This window comes from Scomber japonicus, chromosome 12 (assembly GCF_027409825.1).
Source record: "Scomber japonicus isolate fScoJap1 chromosome 12, fScoJap1.pri, whole genome shotgun sequence".
In the NCBI taxonomy this organism is placed as follows: Eukaryota; Metazoa; Chordata; class Actinopteri; order Scombriformes; family Scombridae; genus Scomber; species Scomber japonicus.
In genome coordinates, this window is record NC_070589.1 from 28,627,138 (window position 1) to 28,651,754 (window position 24,617).

The window sequence follows — 24,617 nt, forward strand, 5'->3', positions numbered from 1 at the left end:
CTAATCAAAATTCTGCCTGTGTTCCCTTCATCAGGCATTCGGAGCGACAATTTTCAAGCAGTCGTGATGACCCTCAAGCAGAGTTGTTCCCCAAGCTGTAGTAAGACATCCTGTACTGCTCAGTGAGTGGTGAGAACACACATTCATATTCCGCATAGCAGAGAAAGCCAACATCTTCGTCTGTGGCTCTATTCGCACACGACGAGCCAAAAAAGTAGAGCAGCTGAGGCGCGGAGAGATGTGACCAAGCTTCGGTTTTTTTTCTCAGGTCTTAAATGGTTGTTAAGAGGGGAGAGAAGTCACAGCTGCGAGTTTTTCCGACCCCAGGTTAGTCTGGCAGAAAGAAAGCAGGCGGCAGCAGTAGAGAACAAGTAAAGCACTTTTCCGCACTGTCTTTCCAGTTGAATATTTTATTTTATGTACTTGGCTTTATAAAAAAATGTGAATTTGACAGACTTTCAGCCACATAGAAAAATGAAAACAAATGTCAAGTTTTTTGAAAAATAGGAAATATGTGAAAAATGATGATGGTTTCAGTTTCAGTCAAGATTTCTTAAGCTTAATTCTTAAGCTGCTTCTACTTCTACAGGATTTAGTTCAGAGGTGTCAAACTCATTTTCATTCAAGGGCCACATACAGCCCAGTTTGATCTCATGTGGGCCAGATCACTAAAAGGAAGGAGGGAAGGAAGGAAGGAAGGAAGGAAGGAAGGAGGAGAAGATCGGAAGGAAGGAATGAAAGATGGAAGGAAGGAAGCAAGGAAGGGAAGAAGGGAAGAAAGGAAGGAAGGAAGGAAGGAAGGAAGGAAGGGAAGAAGGACAGATGGAAGGAATTAAGGAATGAAGGAAGGACAGATGAAAGGAAGGAATGAAGGAAGGGAAGATAGGAAGGAAGGAAGGAAGGAAGGAAGGAAGGAAGGAAGGAGGGGAAGATCAGAAGGAAGGGAAGAAGGGAAGGAAGGAAGGAAGGAAGGAAGGGAAGAAGGACAGATGGAAGGAAGGAAGGAATGAAGGAAGGAAGGAAGGAAGGGAAGAAGGGCAGATGGAAGAAAGGAAGGAATGAAGGAAGGAAGGGAGGGAAGAAGGACAGATGGAAGGAATGAAGGAAGGAAGCAAGGAAGGAAGGATGGAAGGAAGGGAGGAAAAGAGGAAGAAGGAAACAGGGCCAGATCGGACCTCTCGGCGGGGCCGGTTCTGGCCCACGGACCGCATGTTTGACACCCCTGACTTAGATGCTCAACTTGAATCAGACTGCACCAGCTTTGTACAACAAGACCAAACATGAAGTAATAACCTGTTAAATCATTCAGTCATGTAAACTGTTGATTCAAAAAAAAAAGAAGAAAAGAAGGAAGAGAGGAACAGCTTAAGGAACACTTTCAGGTCAGATGTGTAAGATTACAGAGACATGGGAACCAGAGAGAAATAAACAACAGGGATGTCTGTCGCTAAGTGAATTATGGAGGATAATGAGCAGAGAGAGGCTTTTTTTTTTTCATCTGCTGCTCTCATCGAACAATGTAGAATAGCAGCACTCACTGTTTTGTCTCCAGTTTGTATAATCAACACAATTATGTTTGAGCTCGTGTCCTTTGAATCTCTTTTGTACTTGTACGTCTGTTCCTGAGACTCTACAGGTTTTTCATAACTACTGTGTGTGTGTGTGTGTGTGTGTGTGTGTGTGTGTGTGTTTGTGAGTCTGGGTTATGGTCTCTGTGTAATATGTGTTTGGCGCCCAACTGGGGCTTTTGTCAGGAGTCTCAGAGGCCCCTAAAGTGACAGGAATGTAGGATTAGTTGTGTGTTTGCCCGACGCTAAATGAAAGAAGGGCATGCTTAAATGAATGCAGTGCTACAAAACCGCAGAAATTCAAAAGCTCTCTGGGACCACACACTCTTTATGTTACATTTCCACCAAGGCTACATTACCAAACAGACAATTTGTGGTAATTTGATGAATTGTAAATTTGTTTGGTAATATGTACCACTAAAGCACAATATAAACTGAAATGATGAGACCATTAAAGCCACTGATTGATTTTTTTGGGACGTTTGGGGGTAGAGGAACATGGCCAAACATGTGTTGGCAGACAACTTCTTTACACTTGTAGTGGAGTCAAAGCAACATTAGCATTCATTTGGAGTTTTGGAGCTGTGTCTCTGCTTGTCTGATGAATGGAAGTCCATTAAAATCAGTTCATATGTTTAGAATGTGTCTGCATGCATGCATGCCCTGTCTGCTTTGACTCTTCCTTCCTTCCTGCCTTCCTTCCATCTGTCCTTCTCTTTCTTTCCTTCCTCCATCCATCTTTCTTCCTTCCTTCTGTCCTTCCTTCCCTCCTTCCTTCGTTCCTACCTTCCGTCTTTCCTCTGTCCTTCTTTCCTTCCTTCCTCTTTTCCTTTCTCTCTCTCTCCCGCCCTCCTTCCTTCTTTCCTCCCTCCTACCTTCCTCTTTCTTTCCTGCCTTCCTTTAGTCTGTCCTTCTCTCTTTCTATCCTTCCTCCATCCACCTTCCTTCCTTCCTTCCTTCCGTCTGTGCTTCTCTCTTTCTTTCCTTCCTCCATCCACCTTTCTTCTTCCTTCTGTCCTTCCTTCCTTCCTCCTACCCTCCTTCCTTCGTTCCTACCTTCCTTCTTTCCTCTGTCCTTCTTTCCTTCCTTCCTCCCTTCCACTTTTCTTTTCTCTCTCTCCCACCCTCCTTCCTTCTTTCCTCCCTCCTACCTTCCTTCCTTCTTTCCTTTCCTCCCTTCCATTACACACAGTAATGTCCAAAAGTCTTAAGCCACTATTAGGTTGTTTTTTTTAGCAATGCCACAATGACCATATATAATAATGTATCAGTCTCTTTATTAGAATACAAACAGGAAATACAGGAAATGTGTATGCAGCATTAAAAAACTGAAGAAAATCTGGAAAAAAACAGCTTCTATTAACTAAAGTGGCAAGTATTTAGTGTGACTTCCCTTACACAATAGCAGGAACCTGGCTCCCTTAAAACTAAATGGAATGAAACCCTGATTAGTATCATTGCTAACATCTGTATTTGTCCGACTGCTGTGAAAAAGGTCAGTTGCACCAGGTTTGTACATTACATCCACATGTTGTTTAACTCATTGGTGGGAGCTCGCTAATATGTTTAAAATGAGCTTTCAATCACTTCATTCCACTGACAATGCCAAAGATCACAGACTTTGACAGACATAGAATCATAATTTTGCACCAGCAGGGTCACTCTCAGAGGAAAATCAACTTCAATCAACTTCAGGACAGGAAAGACTGACTTTTGCCTGTCGAAGCCATTTTATTCTGAAAAAAAAAACTTTACTAAAACAACAAAGCTAGTGGTGGTCTAAGACTTTCTGCAGGATACTGTATAAATATGCATTTTTAATCAAATCACCACAAACAGACACACACAAAGCCTTTTACAGGTAGTGTTGCCTTTCATTCCTCCTTCCTCCCTCCTTTCTTCCTGTCCTCCCTTCCTCCCTCCTTCTTCCCTCCTTTCTTCTTCCCTCCTTCTTACCTCCCTCCTTTCCTTCCTTCCTTCTTCCCTCCGTTCCTTCCCTCCCTTCCTTCATTCCTCTTTTCCTTCCTTCCTTCCTCCTTTCCTTCCTTCCCTCTTTCCTTCCTTCCACCCTCCTTTCCTTCCTTCTTCCTCCCTTCCTTCCTCTGTCCTTCCTTCTTTCTTCCTCCTTTCTTCCTGTCCCCCCTTCCTCCTTTCTTTCCTTCCTTCTTCCCTCCTTTCCTTCATTCCTTCTTACCTCCCTCCTTTCATTCCTCTTTTCCCTCCTTCCTTCCTTCCTTCCTCCCTCCTTTCCATAAAATCATAATTTAGCCTCAGCAGGGTCAGTCTCAAAGGAAAATCAACTTCAGGACAGTCTCACCAAAAGAGTTCAAGATGTGCTTATAGTGGCAAGAAAGACTGACTTTTGCCTGTTGAAGCCATTTTATTCTGAAAAAAAAAACTTTACTAAAACAACAAAGCTAGTGGTGGTCTAAGACTTTTGCAGAATACTTTATAAATATGCATTTTTAATCAAATCACCACAAACAGACACACACAGGAAGTCTTGTACATGTAGTGTTGCTTGTCTGTGTTTAGTGGCTGTAGGCAAAATATAATAGAGCTGCTGTGTGGCTGTGAGGCACAAATACGCAATGCACAGAAAAGTGGGAGGAAGTGTGGGTCAACATGAGCACACGGCTCATTTTTTGCCGCAGGGCCGCTTCACTGGTTAATCCAGCTGCAGTTCTGACCACCATCAACAGAAATCCTTACACACTCTTACCCGAGGCAGGAGCTTTATATTCATTGCGTGCAGCTGCATACCTGCCACCTTTCTGTATCAGTGGCTGGCTTACACACACACACACACACACACACACACACACACACACACACACACACACACACACACACTTGTCATTCACTCCTCTATATTACCTGCAAATACACAAGAAGAAAAGGCGTCTGCATCAAAACAGAGAAAAGGAAGACAAACACCAGCACACATACTTCCTTCCTTCATCTCTCTCTCCTTCTCTCTTTCTTTCCTTCCTCTCTCTTTCCTCCCTTCCTTCCTTCCTTCCTTATTTCCTTTCATCACTTCTTTCCTTTCCTATTTTCTCTCCTCCCTCCTTTCCTTCCTTCCTCCCTCCCTCCTTTCCTTCCTTCTTCCTCCTTTCCTTCCTTGTTCCTCCCTCCCTCCTTTCTTCCTTCCTTCCTTCCTTTTCTCCCTTTCCTCCCTTCCTCTTTTCCTTCCTTCCTCCCTTCCACCCTCCCTCCTTTCCTTCCTTCATCCCTCCCTACTTTCCTTCATTCTTCCTCCCTTCCTTTCCTTCCCTCCTTCCTTCCCCCCTTTCCTTCCTTCTTCCTTCCTTCCTCCCTCCCTCCCTCCCACCTTTCTTCCTTCCTTCCTCTTTTCCTTCCTTCCTTCCTCCCTCCCTTTCCTTCCCTCTTTCCTCGCTCCTCTCCTTTCCTTCCTTCTTCCTTCCTTCCTTCCTTGACTTGAGGACAACAGGAACGTTAAACAATCTGAGCACACACACAGCATACATGAAGTCAAGTGTAATTGCACACAAATACACACACACACACACACACACACACACACACACACACACACACACAAATACACACACACACAAATACACACGCCACCTTATCAGCCTGCGAAAAGCTGCAAGGCGACTGCTGTCTGTTTGTTTGTCTGCTTGGCTGTTTTCTGGTGTGTTTGTGATATAACACGGCCACATTCGCTCCCTCTGAGGCCCCCTTTATTCCCCCGGTGGAGATGAAATGTAATGGAGCCGATTCAATAAGAGAGCTGCCTCCTCGGGAAAATGCGGAGAATCAAATCACACCAAATCCCTCAGAGCCCTACCCAGCATTCACTGCTGCCTTCTATATAGTTGGGGGGGGGGGGGAATAAAACAATGGTGGCTAATTCACTTGGCTCTCTGTGCAGTTACACTCATACTACAGGGATGAAGTGTGATACGGGGCAATTGTTGAGGGGCTAATAAAGCTTCCTACAATATGTTTTTAATGAATTCAGCTTATTAATTTGAAGTAAACATGAAAGAAACACTCATTAGGGAGCTGGCAAGACATCACTGGATATTTTCTTTCTCTTGTTTCTTCATAATTTAAAAGCAGTTCAGGAGATGTTTAAGAAAAAAAACTAAAACATGGCGACAAATGTTACCAGATGTAAATCATACACTCTCTAGGACTCCAGTGTGAGTTATTTTTTTTAGCTTTAACGGTGGAAAAACATTCGGGGAGATAAAAACACTGAGCTTCGGACAATATTTTGCTTGGCATGACGAGAAGGGAGAAAGAAAGACTAACACTGCCCCCCCCCCCCCCGCCCCCCTCCCCACACAGCAGCAGCAAGGTTATGCAATTTGGTCGAGAGCCAAAAAACTAGAACAGGGGTGTCAAACATGCGGCCCGCGGGCCAGAACTGGCCAGCTGAGGGGTGCAATCCGGCCCACTTTCCTTCCTTCCTATCTTCCTTTCTTCCTTCCTTCCTTCTGTCCTTCCATCCATCTATGCTTCCTCCCTTCTGTCTTTCCTACCTTTCTTCCCTCCTTCCTTTTGCCTGTCTTTCCTTCCTTCCCTTTTTATTTCCTTCCTTTCCTTCCCCTCCTTCCTTTCTTCCATCTGGCCTGCCTTCCTTCCTTCCTTCCTTCCTTCCTTCCTTCCTTCCTTCCTACCTTTCTTCCTTGGGTCTTTCCTACCTTCCATCTGTCTTTCCTACCTCTCTTTCTTCCTTCCTTTTGCCTGTCTTTCCTTCCTCTCCTTCCTTTCCTTCCTTTCTTCCATCTGTCCTTCCTTCCTTCCTACCTTTCTTTCTTGGGTCCTTCCTTCCTTCCATCTGTCTTTCCTACCTCTCTTTCCTTCTTCCTTTTGCCTCTCTTTCCTTCCTTCCTTCCTCCCTTCTTTCCCTCCATCTTTTTAATGATCCGGCTCACATGAGATCAAATTGGTCTGTGAGTTTGACACCTCTGAACTAGAAAAACTTAAAAAGAGAGAGTGTTCCCAACCTGACACAACACCGTACCACCTACACACCTAACCACAGTGTAAAACTACCAACACAACATCAGGAGCTACTGCATAAACATCCACCACTTCTAATTTACCCCGTCTTGTTCGATATGTAGAGGAGAGGAGGAAACATCTAAGGAACACATCTAATCCTCAAAGTAAATGTTACAAAGCGGACTTGAGAAGAAGAAGAAGAAGAAAAAAAAAAAAGCTAAATATTGTTTCAGGCTTGTTGCAGCAGACTGCTTGAGTCTTCAGCCCCTCACACTCATGCTCCTTAAAGCAAAGGAAACAGCAGACTGTTCCCCCAAAAGGCGTCAGAAGCCCCCACCCGCCCTCCTTAGTTTTTGTTTTTTAAACCTCTATAGTTAAATTGAATTTTTTTGTTTTTTTGACAGGAAAAAAGAAGCAATTAAAAATGAATTCCACTGGATATTTATACAGCTGCATGTTGTTGCTCCCCCCCCCCCCCCACCCCCGCCCCTTGTTTCCCCTTGGACTACTAAAAGGCGCTGCAGTGCTAAGAAAGGCAATTGTACATTTTACAGCCCCAAGAGGAATTAGGAGACTATACTGGGGGCGGGTGGTGTGTGGTTCTGGTATTCTCATTTGGACATTGGAGATGATTTCTTTTGGTGTGGTTGTTCTGCGGGTTTGTGTTATAGGAACCGACAGTACGGGGGTTAAGAAGTGAATTTCCTCTTGGGCAGCTTCAGGAAGATCATCAGTAGCAGCAGCGGTGGTGGTGGTGGTGGTGGTAGATATAGTAGCAGAGGTAGAAGGAGTAGAGGCTGTAGTGAAGAGTTGCTGTGGTATTACATTTTCACTTCTTATTATTCTTACCCTGAATCAATCAATCAATCTTTATATTAATATATAGCACCTTTCATTCAGACTAGTGTAGTTTAAAGTGCTTTACAGCTGATTGACAAGCTGATAATAAGACAGAAAAAGTGATAAAATTATATATATATATATATATATATAAAATAATAATAATAATAATAATAATAATAATAATAATAATAATAAAATAAAAAAGGCAAAACTGGAGAATAAATTTTATTTAATGAAAAATAAAAAATAAATAATAAAAAAAATAAAATAATAAAAATGTTAAAATAAATAATTAAATAAATCAAAATAATTAAATAAATAAGTCAAATAAGAGAGAATAAGAGAAGTAGTTTATTAAAAGTTAGAGTAAAAAAATTGGTTAAAATAGATTTAAAAATAAAAATTAAATAGAAGAAAAGTTTAATAAAAGCTAGACTAAAGAAAGCTAGATTAAAAACAAAATAAATAGACAAATAAAATTGATAAGAAGATAAAACTACAGAATGATATTAATAAAGATATGTGTAAAATAAAGTAGATAAAAAATGAATAAATAAATTGATTTAAAAAACACTTAGATTAGTTTTTGCAGGTTTTGTAAGAAAAGTCATCACACTGAAGATACATATCAGCTGTGATGCATACCAGATATTTTGGATAAACTAAGTGCACAGTAAATGCTTGAAATGTGCCTCTTATACACTATTATAATGCATCATAATCCTGTCTCAGCCAAACTCTGAACACAATTTACAAAGTGCTACAAAATGCAACCGCAAGGCTTTTAAATGCACCCAGGAAACATGAACGCATCCCTCCTGATTCTAGATGCACTCCAGTGGGCTCCCCGCTTACTCATTCAATTGATTTCCAAATTTTATTGTTAAAGCTATAAAGCCGTTTATTATGGTTGATGCTCCTAAATTAAGACTGGTTACCAAGGGCGACAGCATCTTTCCTCCTTGCTTCCTTCTTTCCTTTCTTCCCTTCCTCCCTCCTTTCCTTCCTTCCATCTTCCTTCCCTTCCTTTCCTTCCTTCCTCCCTCCCTCCTTTCCTTCCTTCCTTCATCCCTCCTTTCCTTCTTCCCTCCCTCTTTTCCTTCCTTCTTCCTCCCTTCCTTTCCTTTCCTTCCCCCCTTCCTGGGCTCCCCGCTTCCTCATTCAATTGATTTCCAGATTTTATTGTTAAAGCTATAAAGCCGTTTATTATAGTTGATGCTCCTAAATTAAGACTGGTTACCAAGGGCGATAGCATCTTTCCTCCTTCCTTCCTTCTTTCCTTTCATCCCTTCCTCCCTCCTTTCCTTCCTTCCTTCTTCCTTCCCTTCCTTTCCTTCCTTCCTCCCTCCCTTCTTTCCTTCCTTCCTTCATCCCTCCTTTCCTTCTTCCCTCCCTCCTTTCCTTCCTTCTTCCTCCCTTCCTTTCCTTTCCTTCCCCCCTTCCTGGGCTCCCCGCTTCCTCATTCAATTGATTTCCAGATTTTATTGTTAAAGCTATAAAGCCGTTTATTATAGTTGATGCTCCTAAATTAAGACTGGTTACCAAGGGCGATAGCATCTTATAGCAGATCTCCTCCTAGAGTTAAAATATGATGTTCTGTGGGTTTGAACAATGTTTGTCTTTGACCCGTTCAGTCTGAGTCTGAGTCTGAGTCATAATCATGTGACAATCACAATGTTGCAGCACCAAACAAAAGAACTGTACAAACATTAATATACCATGCGGACACTTAAAGAGCCATATCACGCTGGATTTAGAGCAGAAAATCAGCATCAAATATTGAAAATGTTCAGACATCAATCATCAAGCGTCTTTTCAATAAAGCAAACAATAGCCTCCATAGATTTAGCTGGTTAAATACATCCAGATTTGAACAGTGAAAAAAAGTCACAGTCGAGCTGACTCAATAGAAATCTAAAACTATTTATATTTTACTTATCGCGGTATGCCTGCCGTTTTTAAAAGAAAAGTGTTCGTGCAGGAATAAAAGAAAACATTTTCCATGTTATTGCTTTGATCCAAATCTCCACAATACTTAAGCTCTGATATCAGTCCGCCGCTGCCATTCGAATCCCATAATAACAAACACTCCCAGTGTTGTGTGAACCCTCCCTCCCCTCGCCTCCTTCGCTTGGCATGGCAGAGTCTAATTCACTTCCTGTTCAGTAGGGGGCAGACAGGAAACAGGAAACACGCTTCCTGGTTCTCCCAGGAGGTATATTTTTCTTACAATTGGGAATCTGGGAATCTGGGAATCTGGGAACGAAACACAATATCTTTAAGGAGTTTGTGTTTCTGGCATCTAAAGCTGCTCTAATCAAAGCCGCCTGAAAAAAAAAGAGCATATGTGCTACATGTGAAGCGACCTGGTTAGCTAAGAGGTTTATACAGTTAGTTACAGCAACAGTTAGGTGTAACGGCTGTTTCTGTAACCATGTAAGAGATATAACTTCTTCTACCAGGAAGTATTTGAACATATTTTGTGCTCTAAAATTCACAAGTCTGTCTAATTTAAGTGAGACCTGTTGCTGATTTTACTTGGAAAGTCCAATTTTAATTCACCTTAATCGCTCTATGATAAAACTAAATGAAATACATTAAATCATTATGTCTCTGAAGGTTGATGGAGAAGTTAACCAAAGCCTGGATGCAAAGTTTTCTCACTAAATGAATTAAGTTATTTAATTGTGTTTTTTTTTATTGTACTGTGGATACACCCTTTAAGTCAAATATGCTTGTGACAGGTTCTTACATCCTAAAACGACATCTTAAGATTGCTTAAATTGTCCAACCAAATTCATTTTACTAGGATATAAAACAGAAAAGAAGTTCCTTTATGAAACTCTAAATAACTACTTGACCTTTTATTTCAGCACTAAACCTTTATTATAAATGTTAATGTTGTTATGGACTACAGTGGAGATGCCTTTCACCCCCAAGATTAAACTAAATATACTGAGAGGGGAATACATATTGCTTTGGTGGTCAATGAGTAAAAGAAGCTGTAAACTTTTTTAATAAGACCATGATTAGAATCTAAATTAAAAGTGAATTCCCTCACCTAATTAAATAGGTTATATTGTATGTTATCATCTGCTGTGAATCTGCATACCATCACACACACAGCACACCACATCAGGGACTTGAAAGGATACGAAATTCAGTGACAACAGCAGCTCGATGAATTATGAATCGATACGAGCTACAGCACTCTTCGAAGTACACACAGGCTGCCGAGGCCATCTGGGGATCCGCGAAAAAAAAAAAAAAAAAAAAACTGCGACTAAGACAAACTCATTCATTCAAAGCTCCGGCTGTACTCTCCTCTCCTGCGCTGCCTATGTTTCTGTTACGCTGCTGCAGGGCTCTCCTCGTAAAGGCTTTCCAGTTTCCACCAAATCCATCTTATTGCTACGAATCTCTTCATTCATTGATGGAAGGAGGAGGATAAGGGGAGCGACGCAGCACAGTCACACTGCAGTGCTGAGAGCTGCTGCTGCTGCTGCTGCTGCTGCTGACAAGATGTAAGCTTTGAGAAAATGCTGGGGGGCTTTCATTTGGACTTTGCTTTGGGTTATGAGTTTCATAACTACACTTGGCTGCTGTATAGAAATGAAAAGTAGAGGCACAGAGACTCAGGATCTTCATGCCAGGTCAGGGTGATTATTTTAAGCCTAATAAAAGGCAACATGCAACAGGAGATACATACATATATACATTTTTATACCTTAATAGGGGCAATGTATCCTGGTGGAGACACAACTCATAAAATCCAAAATATCAGTGGTGTGCACAAGGGGGGAGCAGGGGGGTGCTGAGGTGCCCTCTTGGGAGCCAAAACATGTGCTAAGGTGCCCTCTTGGGAGCCAGAACGCATGCTAAACTGCCCTCTTGGGAGCCAAAACGTGTGCTAAGGTACCCTCCTGGTTGGCAAAACACACTAAACTTCCCTCTTGGATGGCAAAAACACGCACTAAAGTGCCCTCTTCAGTGGCGAAAACATGCTGTATGTGCCCTTTTTTTTCTTTCCGCCCCTGCCCTTCAAGAAGTCTGTGCACACCACTGCAAAATATACAAGATATTTTTAAAATGATATGTGGAAATGTTTACTTAGGTGCAAATGAGATAACTAGTAACATCAAAGTATAATAAAAATAATAATTAACATCTCATTTTCCACTCCTGCCTCCAGTTTAAAGGTTAAAATGACTGACAGCTGTCCATCATGAACAGAGAAGGTCTGAGCTGTCCGTAACTCAAGCTAAATACTTCTAGGGGGAAATGCAACTAAGTGAAAAGGTGGCAACTAAGGTGAAAACAACAAGAGCGAGTAAAGAAATAAAGAGAGATAGAAAGGTCAAGTGAGACAGAAAGAAAGACGGATATTCAAAGGTTTCCATTCTCTCTCTCTTCCTCCCCTGAGAAATCCCACATACCCCCTTCCCCAACTCCCTGAGAACAGCTCATTGTGTCTAGCCGTCAAGCGAGCTGACATTTACCGCCTGCCTTCTGTTGCTATGATTATTTTCTCCTCCAGGTGTGATAGCCAGCCAGCCAGCGTCTACGCAGTAATGCTGCCTCAGAGGCCTGGGAATGCGAAGGCAGACCTGGACGGACCTTTTGTTTACTGGAAATACCATGACTGGGTTGTGCTTTGGAATTGGAGGTAAAAAAAAAAAGGTTGCTGAACTGTGAATGGCGGCAGCTTGTCACCTGGGCCTGAACAGAAATTGTACCTTAAGGAGGGGGTTGATTGTTCCCAGGCGGGGAGTTCTGGTCCTCTGAATTGAGGCCAACGCAGAAGTAACTTACAACTGCATTCTATCAAAAGGCCACCAGGGGGCGACCGTTTTGGTGTCAAAAGGACTTCCGTCTCTATACAAGTCAATGGAGAATTCACCAACTTCTCACTTGATTTCTAACCTCAGTAAACGTTTTCAAAATGTGTTTATGGTCTCAATCGCTAGTTTGAAGCCTTCTTCAATGCAGTATGATGTTCATTTGTGACATTTTGGCCTCCCTGATTTTATATTTGACGATAAAGCAGGGTATGCATTAGGGCGTGGCTACGTCCTGATTGACAGGTTGGTTGCCCAATGTCCTTGAGATCCAGCCCTCGCAACCATAGCAACCTCCCCGCTGTTGGCTCAGCCTCATGCCCATATAAGTAGAATCTGTGTTTTTATTTTTCCCAGCATGCACCTGAAATTTTCAAGATGGCGCTGCCCAGACTCAAAACTATTGGCTTCTGAGCAGCAGTCCACAAACCAATGGGTGACATCACGGATGTTACGTCCATTTCTTTTATACAGTCTATGATTGTTACCAATTGAGGAACGTCCAACGGCATTAAACACAACATAACAGTCAAAAATTCACTAAAATCCAGCCTTACCTGTCTGCAGACGGAGGCCGGTCATTGCGGGCCTTGCTGACTTGGGTGTAGAGTGAGTCAGAGTGCTGGTGCTGGTGGTGCGGATGGAGGTGCGGGTAGTCGTCTCGGGGGCTGTGGGGCCGGCTGTGCCCGCTGTCCACGGAGGTATTCAGGGTGTTGATGCCGGCGTACGGGTGCTCTTCCTCAGACGCCCTCTCTGGCGAGCGGCTGATGTCCAGGATCTCAGCGTAGTCCCGTTCCCTGGCCTGGCGCTCCCTCAGCTCCCTGGTCTTAGCCTGGATCCTGATGGTGAAGATGATGAAGGACACACGTTGGTACTAAAACTTTGCTGGAGAGAATTTTTATATGAAGTGTAGCTCTGTGTAGCTTGAAGCTGTCTGATAAAAATCTATGTCATTTTGGTACTTTATTGTATTCTTTAGGCTACTTTGAAATGTTGTTATGTTGGATAAAACTTTGTAAAATTCATCCATGTGTTCCTGTTTTATCTATAAATCAAAACCTGCAATAAAACCCCTGGACTTTATTGTGTTACCTTTGACAAAACACAATGTCCATATTACTTTATCTTGTAACCCAAACTGAAACAATTGTCCATGAAATGCAATATTTACAGTACATTTACTTTTGGATGGCACTCCCAAACATATTGATTTACCATAAGATGAGTCATGGAGGGTATAAGCTTGAGTTACTAGGTTGTAAATGGGTTGTAAATTTGTTTTCTCAGGCAGATATGGTCTTGATTGTAAAAAAAAATCAGCCTCAGTTACCGGAGCCAGAGAACCATTAGAGACCATATTGATATTAGAGAGAAACCCAATTAAAAAGGAAAGAGTTAGCGAATATGAAAGAGATTCAGTTATAATCTACAGGTAGGTACGCTACTTACCATTTAAGCCCAAGCTACAGGCTGTGAGCTTTAGAGTTGGGCGTCCATTATCAAGTATTTAATTTGCAGGAGAATCAAAAACAGACATTCCCATTTGACTGTTTTATCAATAAATGGCTTCTCCAAGGACATTTTAGCATATTATACATACTTTAATCACAATATAGTATATATGTCTCCCTGGCATGATGATAATGATGATGATGTCATGACATAATTTGTATCTAAATCACCTATCTAAAGAAAGCAATTAGCTGACCTTCCAAAATTGCAACATGAGCTCCGAAAAAACTGTAAATTAGCAAACATCTGGTTCTCTTCTGCACCCAAAAATTACTTCTCAGTGCAGATTATAAGAATACTGCCCCACTAACTAACTCACTAAACCCACTACACAATCACATATTGATGGTTTAAAATTGCACCATTGGGAAACAGACTAACTCCATACTAGTTACCACTTGCCGAAGCTTGGAGTTGACGCTGTAAATCTCTGGCGTCGCATTAACAAAAAAACACCAGACGTGACACTGCAACATCTGCAAGTGATTGCTTATTACACCTTCTGAACTTTCCATTATGGAAGAGAAGAGAAGAGATGTGGAGTCCATTATTCATGCTTTTTTTTTTTTTTACCCCCTACTGAAAAATACCATAAACAATGCATAATAGGTTCTCGCCCCCACACCTCTTTGTATTCACATAGTGCTACTAATGTATAGCTACCATGCTGCTTTGTATCTCTCTAAAACACACACATACACACACCTACCTTTGACACCTCTCTGTCTCACACACACACACATAGATACGACCCAAACGCAGAGAATTCACACACACTCTTTAGGCCATTATCTTGTGAATAACTGGCAACACCATTTTCTGCAGCAGGGGGACTACCTATCGCGCAGCCCCGTAATTACAGCCTTGCCAATTATCAGAGCTTTACAACTACCAATTATCATACCGCTCTCTTTTCTCCAGGCCCCCCTTTTTAATGGCAGTGGGAAAGTGAATGGGACAGCAGCAGCGGTGACGAGGTAGGGGGTGCAACTTCCCTCAACGCTCAGCGGGTTAAAAAAAATCTGTAATGCTTCCTCCAGAAAAATGTGCATGCTGTGTATAATGAAACAATAAGTCTAATAATAATGAGAGCTCATCATAGGAGGGGAGACATGGTGGATTTAAACAAGAGAAAAATGTGCAGATATATGTGGGAACTAAAAATGTTGCTTTAAACCTTCGTGTCGTCCTCCCGGGTCAAATTGACCCCGTCTGTTTTGACTGTTCTTTACTTGCCTCCTTCCGTCTGTCCTGTCCTTCCATCTTTCCTTCCTCCCTCCTTCTCTCTTTCGTTCCTTGCTCCCTTCCTTCTGTCCTCCCTTCCTCCCTCCCTCCTTCTTTCCTTCCTCCCTTCCTCTTTTCCTTTCTCCCTCCATCCTTCCTTGTTTCCTTCCTTCCTCTGTCCTTCTTTCCATCCTTCCTCCTTTCCTCTTTTCCTTTCTCCCTCCCTCCTTCCTTGTTTCCTCCCTTTCTCCTACCAGCCTTCCTTCCTCATTTCCTTCTTTCTTGCTCCCTTCCTTCTGTCCTCCCTCCCTCCTTCTTTCCTTCCTTCCTCTGTCCTTCTTTCCTTCCTTCCTCTGTCCTTCTTTCCTTCCTTTGTCCCTTCCTCTTTTCCTTTCTCCTTCCTTGTTTCCTCCCTTCCTCTGTCCTTCTTTCCTTCCTTCCTCCCTTCCTCTTTTCCTTCCTCCCTTCCTCTTTTCCTTTCTCCCTCCTTCCTTGTTTCCTCCCTCCCTCCTACCTTCCTTCTTCCTCCTTTCCTTCCTTCTTCCTTCCTCCCTCGTTTCCTTCGTTCTTCCTCCCTTCCTTCCTCATTTCCTTCTTTCTTCCTCCCTTCCTTCCTCCCTCCCTCCCTCCCTACCTCCTTTCCTTCCTTGCCTCTGAGGACAACAGGAGGGTTACCAGCTCCCTACTGGGTCTGGACAGGGGTAACAAGCTTTTTAGCAATAGGTCTACTCATTCCAACAAGTTACTCCCGGTCAGACTGAAGCTTGCGGACTTGCACGCTGTCTATGCACTATTTGTGGAATCAGCAATTATCTAATAGCGCAGAAGGAAGCAAGGCCCTTGAGGGAGCTATCTTTAAACCCAGAGGAAAAACAGTGTTTTCCATTGCAGAAAGCAACAGCAGCAGCAGCATCAGCAGCAGCAGGAGTGGGAGCAGCTACTGATTGTATATACAAGCGCTGTGGCTGATAAGATAAGGCCAGACATACCAATCCAGAGCCTGGCCTTCTCCGTGTAGCCCCCACCCCCGACCCCCCGTCCATAACGAGGCACTGGACAGGTCAATGGGGCCAGTTTCTGAGTGAGGAAGGATGCAGCTTTGAACCAGTTTGCGGTGTGTGAGAAAGGACACAATCTCAATTCTTAAAAAGCTGAATAATTGAAAAAGGGCAAAGATGGCAACCTCCATTTGTGGGTGAAAAACGGGTCTGAAAGAGAGTAACATGCTGAAGGTACAAAGAGAGCTTTTAGCTTTTTAAACAGATGCGACTAGCCATTACTCTCATTGTTAATTCATCGGTTGATGTTTTCTTGCTTAATTGAATTGTTTAGTCTTCAAGAAATGTTAAAAAATGATGATTAAAATATCCCACAGTCTGACTTTACATCTTAAAATTGCTAAATCAACAGTGTAAAGTACAAAAATTTCAATTTATATAAGTATAAAATAGAAAAAAGCAGCAAATTGGGATCAATATTACATTATTCTTAACTACATATTAAAGGAATACTCCACCAAAATTCCAAGGTTTCAATTTATTGTCAGCCATTCCCAAACTATTCCACCTCTCTTCTGTCCTAAACTTATTATTTAACCAACATATCAACTAATAAACACCTTTTATTCATCACTAGCATGGTTAGCCATCTATATTTGTTATTCACTACCTACATAAGCACACACAGTTGCTATGGTAACAATTGAAAGCTGTGTCATATTTAGAGGGGAAACGAGTATTTATAACAAGCGAGTTCATAGATGGACGATGGAGCAGTAAATTAACTTAAAGCTAACCCTTAAATCCTGCAGGGAGTTAAGTGGAGTATTCCTTTAAGACAAAATCTAAGCCTCCCATCTACGTCAACTTGACAACCACTTAAAGGAAATGTTGCTAAAAATGTTTCACAAATACAATTACGTTGATTGAAACGGGACAGGAAGGAAAACCACACTTGGCTAATCATTACCCTCGCAGTCCCAAAATATTTAGGTAAGGACAAGCCTTGACGAGAGATGGAAACACTCTCAGCATGAAGGGTAACTGATAAAATACAATTTAAAAAAAAGCAATGAAAGGGGTACAAAAAGAGTGCGTAGAAGGACGAGAGGAGAGAAGGGAGGGACGGGGGGATGGGGAGGGACGGGGTAGCAGATAAAGGGGTATAGAAATGACAGGATGGGACATTATGGCTGCAGAAATGTGTTTGACGAGTGACCTTTCTACCACTGCCAGAACAATGGTCCATTATGTGCTATTGTGCCCACTGTGTAATAAACCTTTTTTTTTTTTCTTTTTTTTTGCGGTAATGCTGACACAAGTAATAGACCAACGATGAAAGGCAGGAAATACATGAAGGGAGAAGGTCCAACGGGATAAGATGTGCTACTGAAATTCCTTCTGGATTGATAACAGTGATATCTAGTAATGTTTTATGATATGGTGACATGTGGCTTCAGCTGGTTTTCAAGCGCTAGGGTTGTATATAGATTGAACTTGTAACCTTTTGGCCGGATGATTGCCTCTTCAGACACATACTGAAGTAATAGGCTAACTGATACAGTCTGAAGCAATGTTGAGACTAAAGCATACCTCCAAAATAGCGTTTACTATACTAGAGTACATTCTCCCTTTTTTTTATACAGGAAATGGTTTGAGATCTTGTAAATAGAGGAAAATAATTTAAAGTCAATAGTCATCATCCACAGTAATGTCCCTTATTGAGTGGTATAAACCTATATTTCAATAATTTGTCAGCCTGAAATTCATCAGCATTGGCCAATGTCTCAATTTTGATAATATAGCAAAACTTTATCTTATTTATATATATATTGATTATTCTTCTTAATTAATTTGATATATATGTAAATGTTTTTTGCTGTTTTTTGTTTATTATCATTTATAATTACTAAATTATCAGTGAAACTCATTTTATTATTTACTGATGTCATTTCATACAATAAGGTTTATTCCTAAACTGTAGAATATGTCTTCATTACATATCTTTTTAATAAGTGATTCCCACATTTGATGGATAACTGTAAAAAAAAATGTATTCATGTATATATTCTGTAAGTATATATTGGCCAATATATTGATATCGGAATTGCTTTACTCCTTAACCTTCGTATCGTCCTCCCAGGTCAAACTGACCCCGTCTGTTTTGACTGTTCATTCTTTCCTTCGTCCCTCTCCCTTTCTTCCTTCCTTCTGTCCTTCCTCTTTTCCTTTCTCCCTCCCTCCTTCCCTTCCTTCTTTCCTCTCTCCTTCCTTCCTTCCTTCTTTCCTTCCCTCCTTCCTTTCTCCCTCCCTCCCTGCATTCTTCCTTCTTTCCTCCCTCCCTCCCTCCTTCCTACCTTCCTTCCTTCCTTCCTCCCTTCCTTTCTCCCTCCCTCCCTCCTTCCTCCCTTCTTTCCTTGACTCGAGGACAACAGGAGGGTTAATATCTGCATCAGCCCCATATTTTCATTATTGGTCAGGCCCTAGATATTATACATTATATTCATGTTAACAATAAGCAAGTGTTTCCATGTGTGTGTGTGTGTGTGGCTTCTTATCTGATCTACAAATAGCCACACATTTTCCCCGGCAAACATCAGTGTACAATCTGAACTGTCCGTCTAGATTTGTGTGTCTGGCTTTTGGGGTTGGAGTCCTCTGGGATCCGAGATTTAAACCTGCGAGGAAATCCATCCATCTAGTCAATCACAGCTGGATTAATCGTAGCCTCTGGCAGCGGCCGATCGATAGGCAGCTCTGCAGCGAGGTGCCGGTGGCTCCCAGCTGAACTTTGTGTTTTGTGAAACACGGCTAACTGGATCGTTGCTTAACACCGAAGCAGCTGCAGTCATCCCTCAGTGGGATCACTCCGTCATTATCAGAGTTTCTCAGCTAGTGTTTAAATTCAAACGAGGGAGCGTACTTGGGGGGGGGGAGTACGCTTTGTTGGACTGAGTCAAACATCTAATGCTGAACAAAATAATTAATGTATTGACTTACAGGAATTACTGTTAGACTATCCTAGTTTTTTTAACCCAGAGCTTTCTACATCCCTAAACCATTCCACTTTAAAAAGAAAAGAACAAATACATGTAAAAAAAAAAGTGATTGACCCACCCGAGGCCTTACCCCAGGTATGAAAGCTGAAGATACAGGTGGAAATATTGGCTTTACTTCCATTACTACTACTAATAAAAGATAGGTAGCTCTACATTGGTTACATATAGTATTAACCCTCCTGTTGTCCTCGAGTCAAGGAAGGAAGGAAAGGAGGGAGGAAACGAGAGATGGAGGAAGGAGGGAGGAAAGGAGGGATGGAAAGAAGGAAGGAGGGAGGAAAGGAGGGATGGAAAGAAGGAAGGAAGGAAGGTAGGAGGGAGGGAGGGAGGAAAGGAGGGAGGAAGGAAGAGAGGAAAGGAAAGAAGGAAGGAAGGTAGGAGGGAGGGAGGAAAGGAGGAGGGAGAGAGGGAGGGAGGGATGGAGGGAGGGAGGGAAGGAGGAGGGAGGGAGGGAGAAAGGGAAAGAGGAAGGAAGGGAAAGGAAGTAAGGAAGTAAGGAAGGAAGGAAGGATAGAATGGAGGAAGAAGGAAGGAAAGGAGGAAGGGAGGAAAAAAGGACAGAGGAACAAAGGAAGGTAGGGGGAGGAAAAAAAGAGAGAAGGAGGGAGGGAAGAGGGAAGGAAGGAATGAAGGAACTGACTTTTTCTACAATCCTTCTGAAGACAAAGAACCACAAACGATTAAACGTAATCTACAGAGGTTATGTGCTCTGAAGACACCTTACATCTGCAAAATGTGATGTGAATGTTATCTCTGACACCTGTGAGCCAGAGTAGTGGTCCTGAATAGGTTTCAGTGGTCCTGAATCCATCAGGCTAATAAAAGCCAAGGATTTCAACATTAAAGGACATAAAAAGAGAATGGATTAACATAAAAAAGGAAGTCATACAGAACATTTAAAAGATACCCAGGCTTACCACCAAGTCGTCTGACATGGCATTTGCGATAACCTTAAGCCAATTAAAAAATAAAGACTTGGTTATTATCATATTATTGGACTACTCTCTGCTCTGCAAGCATAAAGGAAAAGAATTACTAACCAAATTTTCATAACGAGCAATTGTGACAAGTAATGACTCCTGCCCCCCCCTACACCAAGAGCAAGGGAATTAATTAGCTAGCTGGGCTGTAATGGCCTTGGCATTTATAAACCCCCACCAAACTGGCACAGTGCCACCTGACATTTAGTTGGGCTAAGAGGAACAACACTGCAGTGAGAAGGAAACTTGTGGTGTAGGGGCAACTTAGTTTTTGGTAACAATTTTTAATAATTCTATAGCTTTTTTAACCATTAAAATCATGTTATTGCAAATAAAGTTTATTCACAAAGTATAATATGTCAATTCATTTTAAGTTTGTAATGTAATAAAGAGATTTCCTTTAGTTTGGTTGTTATGCTGTGTTGAAAAATGCTTCTCGAATTGTGGTCGGGACCTCGATTTTATCTTCTGCTGGGCTCATTGTGTTGTTACCTAGCAATAGACGAGTGTGCTAGTCAGACAGAGCTGTAACTCGGCAACAATATATGGACGCATGAATTATTGTATTATTGTATTGTGTATTGTAGGTAATTATTAATGTATGTCAATGCTTTTTTTTTTTTTCCCCATATAAACCAAATGATTTTGAATGATGTACCATATAGGGGGTCAAGGGAGGAAGGGGAGTGAGTTATTATTATCATTACTTATTTTATTTCTTTAATTTAATTTATCTATTTATTTATTTATGTGTGATTGTTTTTAGACGAGTGTACAGTCAGACAGAGCCGTAACTCGGTAACAATATATGGACACATTAATTATTGTAAGTAATTTTTAATGTATGTCAATGCTTTGTTTTTTTTTACGATACAAACCAAATGATTTTGAATGATGTACCATATGGGGGGGGGGGGTTATTATTATCATTACTTATTTAATTTTTTTAATTTAATTTATATATTTATTTTTCTGTTTATATGTTGTTGTTTTTTCTATTATTTTTGTGTGATGTTAAAATTGATGGTGAATTTAGGAATATGCCTGTAAAGTATGTACATATACTATAATTAGTTTATTTTCCATAAATTAAAACATCTGCACAGTTTTGCATATTTTTGGTCTGAGGCTGTTTACATGGTTTGGGATGGGCCCCTTATTTCCAATTGAGGGAAATCTAATGCTACAGCGTATAATACATATAATATTTAAAATACACAATAGTGCACTTCAGATATTGTAATACGATGGCGGGAGGAAGGAACCCTTTTTTATTTTAATAAGACGCATAAAACGAGCTCCATGACGAAATGTTGTGTTTGAGTTTGTTGTAGAGAAATGTGAATGGTCTGCACAAAGCCCTCGCCTTGACTCCATTAAATACCTTTGGGATGAACTGTTACCGTTGACAACAAGCCAGGCCTCATCTCCACAAATTATTGGCTGACCTCTGTAATGCTCTTATGGCTGAATGGAAGCAAATTCCTGCAGCCAGTTTCTAAAATCTGGTTTAAAAAAAAAAATAATAAAAAAAACCTTCCCAGGAGGACGGAGACTGTTCTAGCAGCTGTTAATGTCCATGCTTTTTAAATGAAATGCTCAAAAAAATCAAAATAAAGTGGTGGAAAGGTTCGACTGTCCACATACTTTTGGCCATGTGGTGTAGATTAACTGATATTAAAAAAAAAAAAAAAGTGAACAAACAGTAGATGTGCTTATCAAAGCAGGGAGCAGTAATAGAGGACCAACAAGCCACAACCACAATTAATTTTGCACTCCACTAGCTTTAGCGTTTTAACTTCAATGAGCAGATAGACGGAGGGATGAGGAAGCAGAAGGAGGGGAGCAAACATAGAAGCTTTAATTTGGATTTACACTTGTGTAGCTATGATCAAGACTACTAAAAACACGTGTTTTTCTTGGCTTAAAAAGCAGAGTGAGTGATCCAGAGGAGAGATAGCAGCAGTATCTAGTTTACTTTGATTCATATAGCTCAGTGGAGCCGCAACGTTAACAATTATTCCCTTTTTGATCTCGGATCCTAGCGTGGCAGTGAACATGTGAGATCAGAGACAAAAGACAGGGGTTGTGTTCGAAACCGCATACTACATACTACATACTACATACTTCTATACAAAATACTACATACTTATATCTTACACACTAAACGACCAGATAGTAAGCAGACCGTTTACACTGTAGTAAACTACACGATTACCCACAATGCATTTGGTTCCTACCCGAGCTGAAATCATCAGGCTGAAGCTGATTTCATTTTAGCTCTAACTCTGTAAATAAACCACTTTATCCACATTTCTAACCTTTTTAGGAAGAAAGTAAAATAGCCCTTTAGATCCACAATGTGACGCTAATTTGTCCAAATAACACCTGTTTAAAGTTTTGTTCCTGAGAATTCGGAGTTGGCCGTAGCGAGTAACGCACTTCCTGTCATTTTCACAAAATAAAACACCCGTTACCTTTTATTATTAAGAAAACCATAACGGTAGAATTGGTGCTTTTATTTTGAAAACAGGAAGCGAACATACCCTCTCTGTAGCTAGGTGATCTGTGACGTTTGTATTTTGGGTTTTTTTTTCAGAAGTTACATTGCATCTTGGGTAATGTGAGTGTGAGTAGTCAGCTCTTGATGCATACTCTGCATTTCTGGAGAATCTAGTAAACCATCCAGGAACTTCTCACATACTCTAAACACATACTACGCAGTTGAAACACACTACATACTTCCTATGACGTCAGAGTTAGTACGAGTAGTAGGAAAGGATGAGGTTTCGAACAGACCCTTTGACTACGACAGCAGCACTGAGCAGATACTACATGACGAAGACCTCACCTCTCCTGCTCCATCCTCATCTTCATCGTCTCTTCGTCTGAAACCTGCATGTCTTCTGGCCTCCACTTGCTGGAACCTTTACGATCCATTTTTTCACCGGGTCGCTCATCCTTACGGTGCTTCCCAAACCTGGAACACACACACACACACACACACACACAGAGTTAACAGGCTGTAGCATTTTGATTTTTTTATCCTGTTTGTAGCCATTCAACCCGATTCTTATTCTTCATGAGTCACCGGTGTCATTGTGGAACATTACATGAGCAGATCAATTTTATCTCTGGGTTGTAGAAGTGGATCAGAGAAGATTGAAAAAGTTAGAGGTCATAGAACAATTTCAAGGAAAACTTTTTGGACATTTAGACACTAAGACTTTTTCATATCCTGTGACTTACAATGAGAGAGAGCAGGTACCATTTCTTTCCAACTGCTACCTTCCCTCCACTTCAACAGCGACTAATAGTTTAAAATGTTGTCTATGATCACAATATACACCCAGAAAGTATGATTCAACAGTCAATCAAGCCCTCAAATGAACCATTTGAAAAGTATTTTTTCATAAGTTTAAACCCCAATTCAGCTCATTTAAAGCTGCGGAGTCACAAATGAAGAGGGCGTAGTCGCAGCCCATCGCGGTAATTATATTCATGGGGAGGGAGTGACGCTTAACGAAATAGGAGCTATTGCAGAGATATTTCAGCTTGATTGACTCGGTATAAAGCCGCAGCCTGTTGAAGAAATGACTTTGGCACCGCGCTCGCTTCCACAATGAACCTCCGTGATTATTCACAGGGAAAATTGGTCCGTAGAGAATATCTATGACTTCTGAAGAGACAACGTAAGAGAGAAAAACCAAAAGGAGGTGTGTGTACGTGTGTGTTTTAATGAAAGAGATAGAAGAAGAGTGAACAAGAGAGAAGAGAGAGAGAGAGAGAAAAAGAAGTGGTGAAGAAACTCAACGAATGACACATTAAGACTGAAAACTAAACTATGATGAAGGAATACAAAGAAACTCTCATGAGGTGTGTGTGTGTGTGTGTGTGTGTGTGTGAGAAAGAGGAAAGGAAAGGAAAGAAGGGAGGGAGGGAGAGAGGAAGGGAGGAAGGGAAGGAAGGGAAGAAGGAAGGATGGAACGGAGGAAGAAGGAGGGAAAGGAGGAAGGGAGGAAAAGAGGACAGAGGATCGAAGGAAGGTAGGGGGAGGAAAGAAAGAGAGAATGAGGGAGGTAAGAAAGACGACGTAGAGAGAAAAACCAAAGGAGGTGTGTGTACGTGTGTGTTTTAATGAAAGAGACAGAAGAAGAGTGAACAAGAGAGAAGAGAGAGAAGAGAAAAAAAAAGTGGTGAAGAAACTCAACGAATGAAACATTAAGACTGAAAACTAAACTATGATGAAGAATACAAAGAAACCCTCATGAGGTGTGTGTGTGTGTGTGTGTGTGTGTGTGTGTGTGTGTGTGTACCTGTGTGAAAGAGATGAAGTAAGGTTAAAAAAAGATAAAAAGAAAATGAAGGCAAGAGAGAGTTACAGGATGATCAAAAGCAAACCAAAACCCCAAAAGTGGAGTATGAGTGTGTTTAAGAATTAAACAGTAAGAGTGTAATTTGACTGAAAAAGAAAAAAAAACAACACATACACACTGATAAATGAGTTTATGAATACGTATATATATGTGTGTGTGTGTGTGTGTGTGTGTGTGTGTGTACATGAAAAGCATTAAAGACTAAAGAAGAGAAAGACAGAAAATCAATGAAAGAA

The 24,617-nt window shown here is 41.3% G+C and overlaps 1 protein-coding gene across 1 annotated transcript in view; it reads right to left on the bottom strand.

The window, feature by feature from the left end:
- Positions 1–24,617, bottom strand: part of LOC128369481 (partitioning defective 3 homolog) — a 328,222-nt gene that overhangs the window by 58,057 nt on the left and 245,548 nt on the right. The window contains exons 21-22 of the mRNA XM_053330529.1: positions 22,857–22,985; positions 12,790–13,071 (exon numbers count right to left, since the gene is read on the bottom strand). Coding sequence (XP_053186504.1) covers positions 12,790–13,071; positions 22,857–22,985 — 411 coding nt within the window. The remainder of the gene's footprint in view (positions 1–12,789; positions 13,072–22,856; positions 22,986–24,617) is intronic.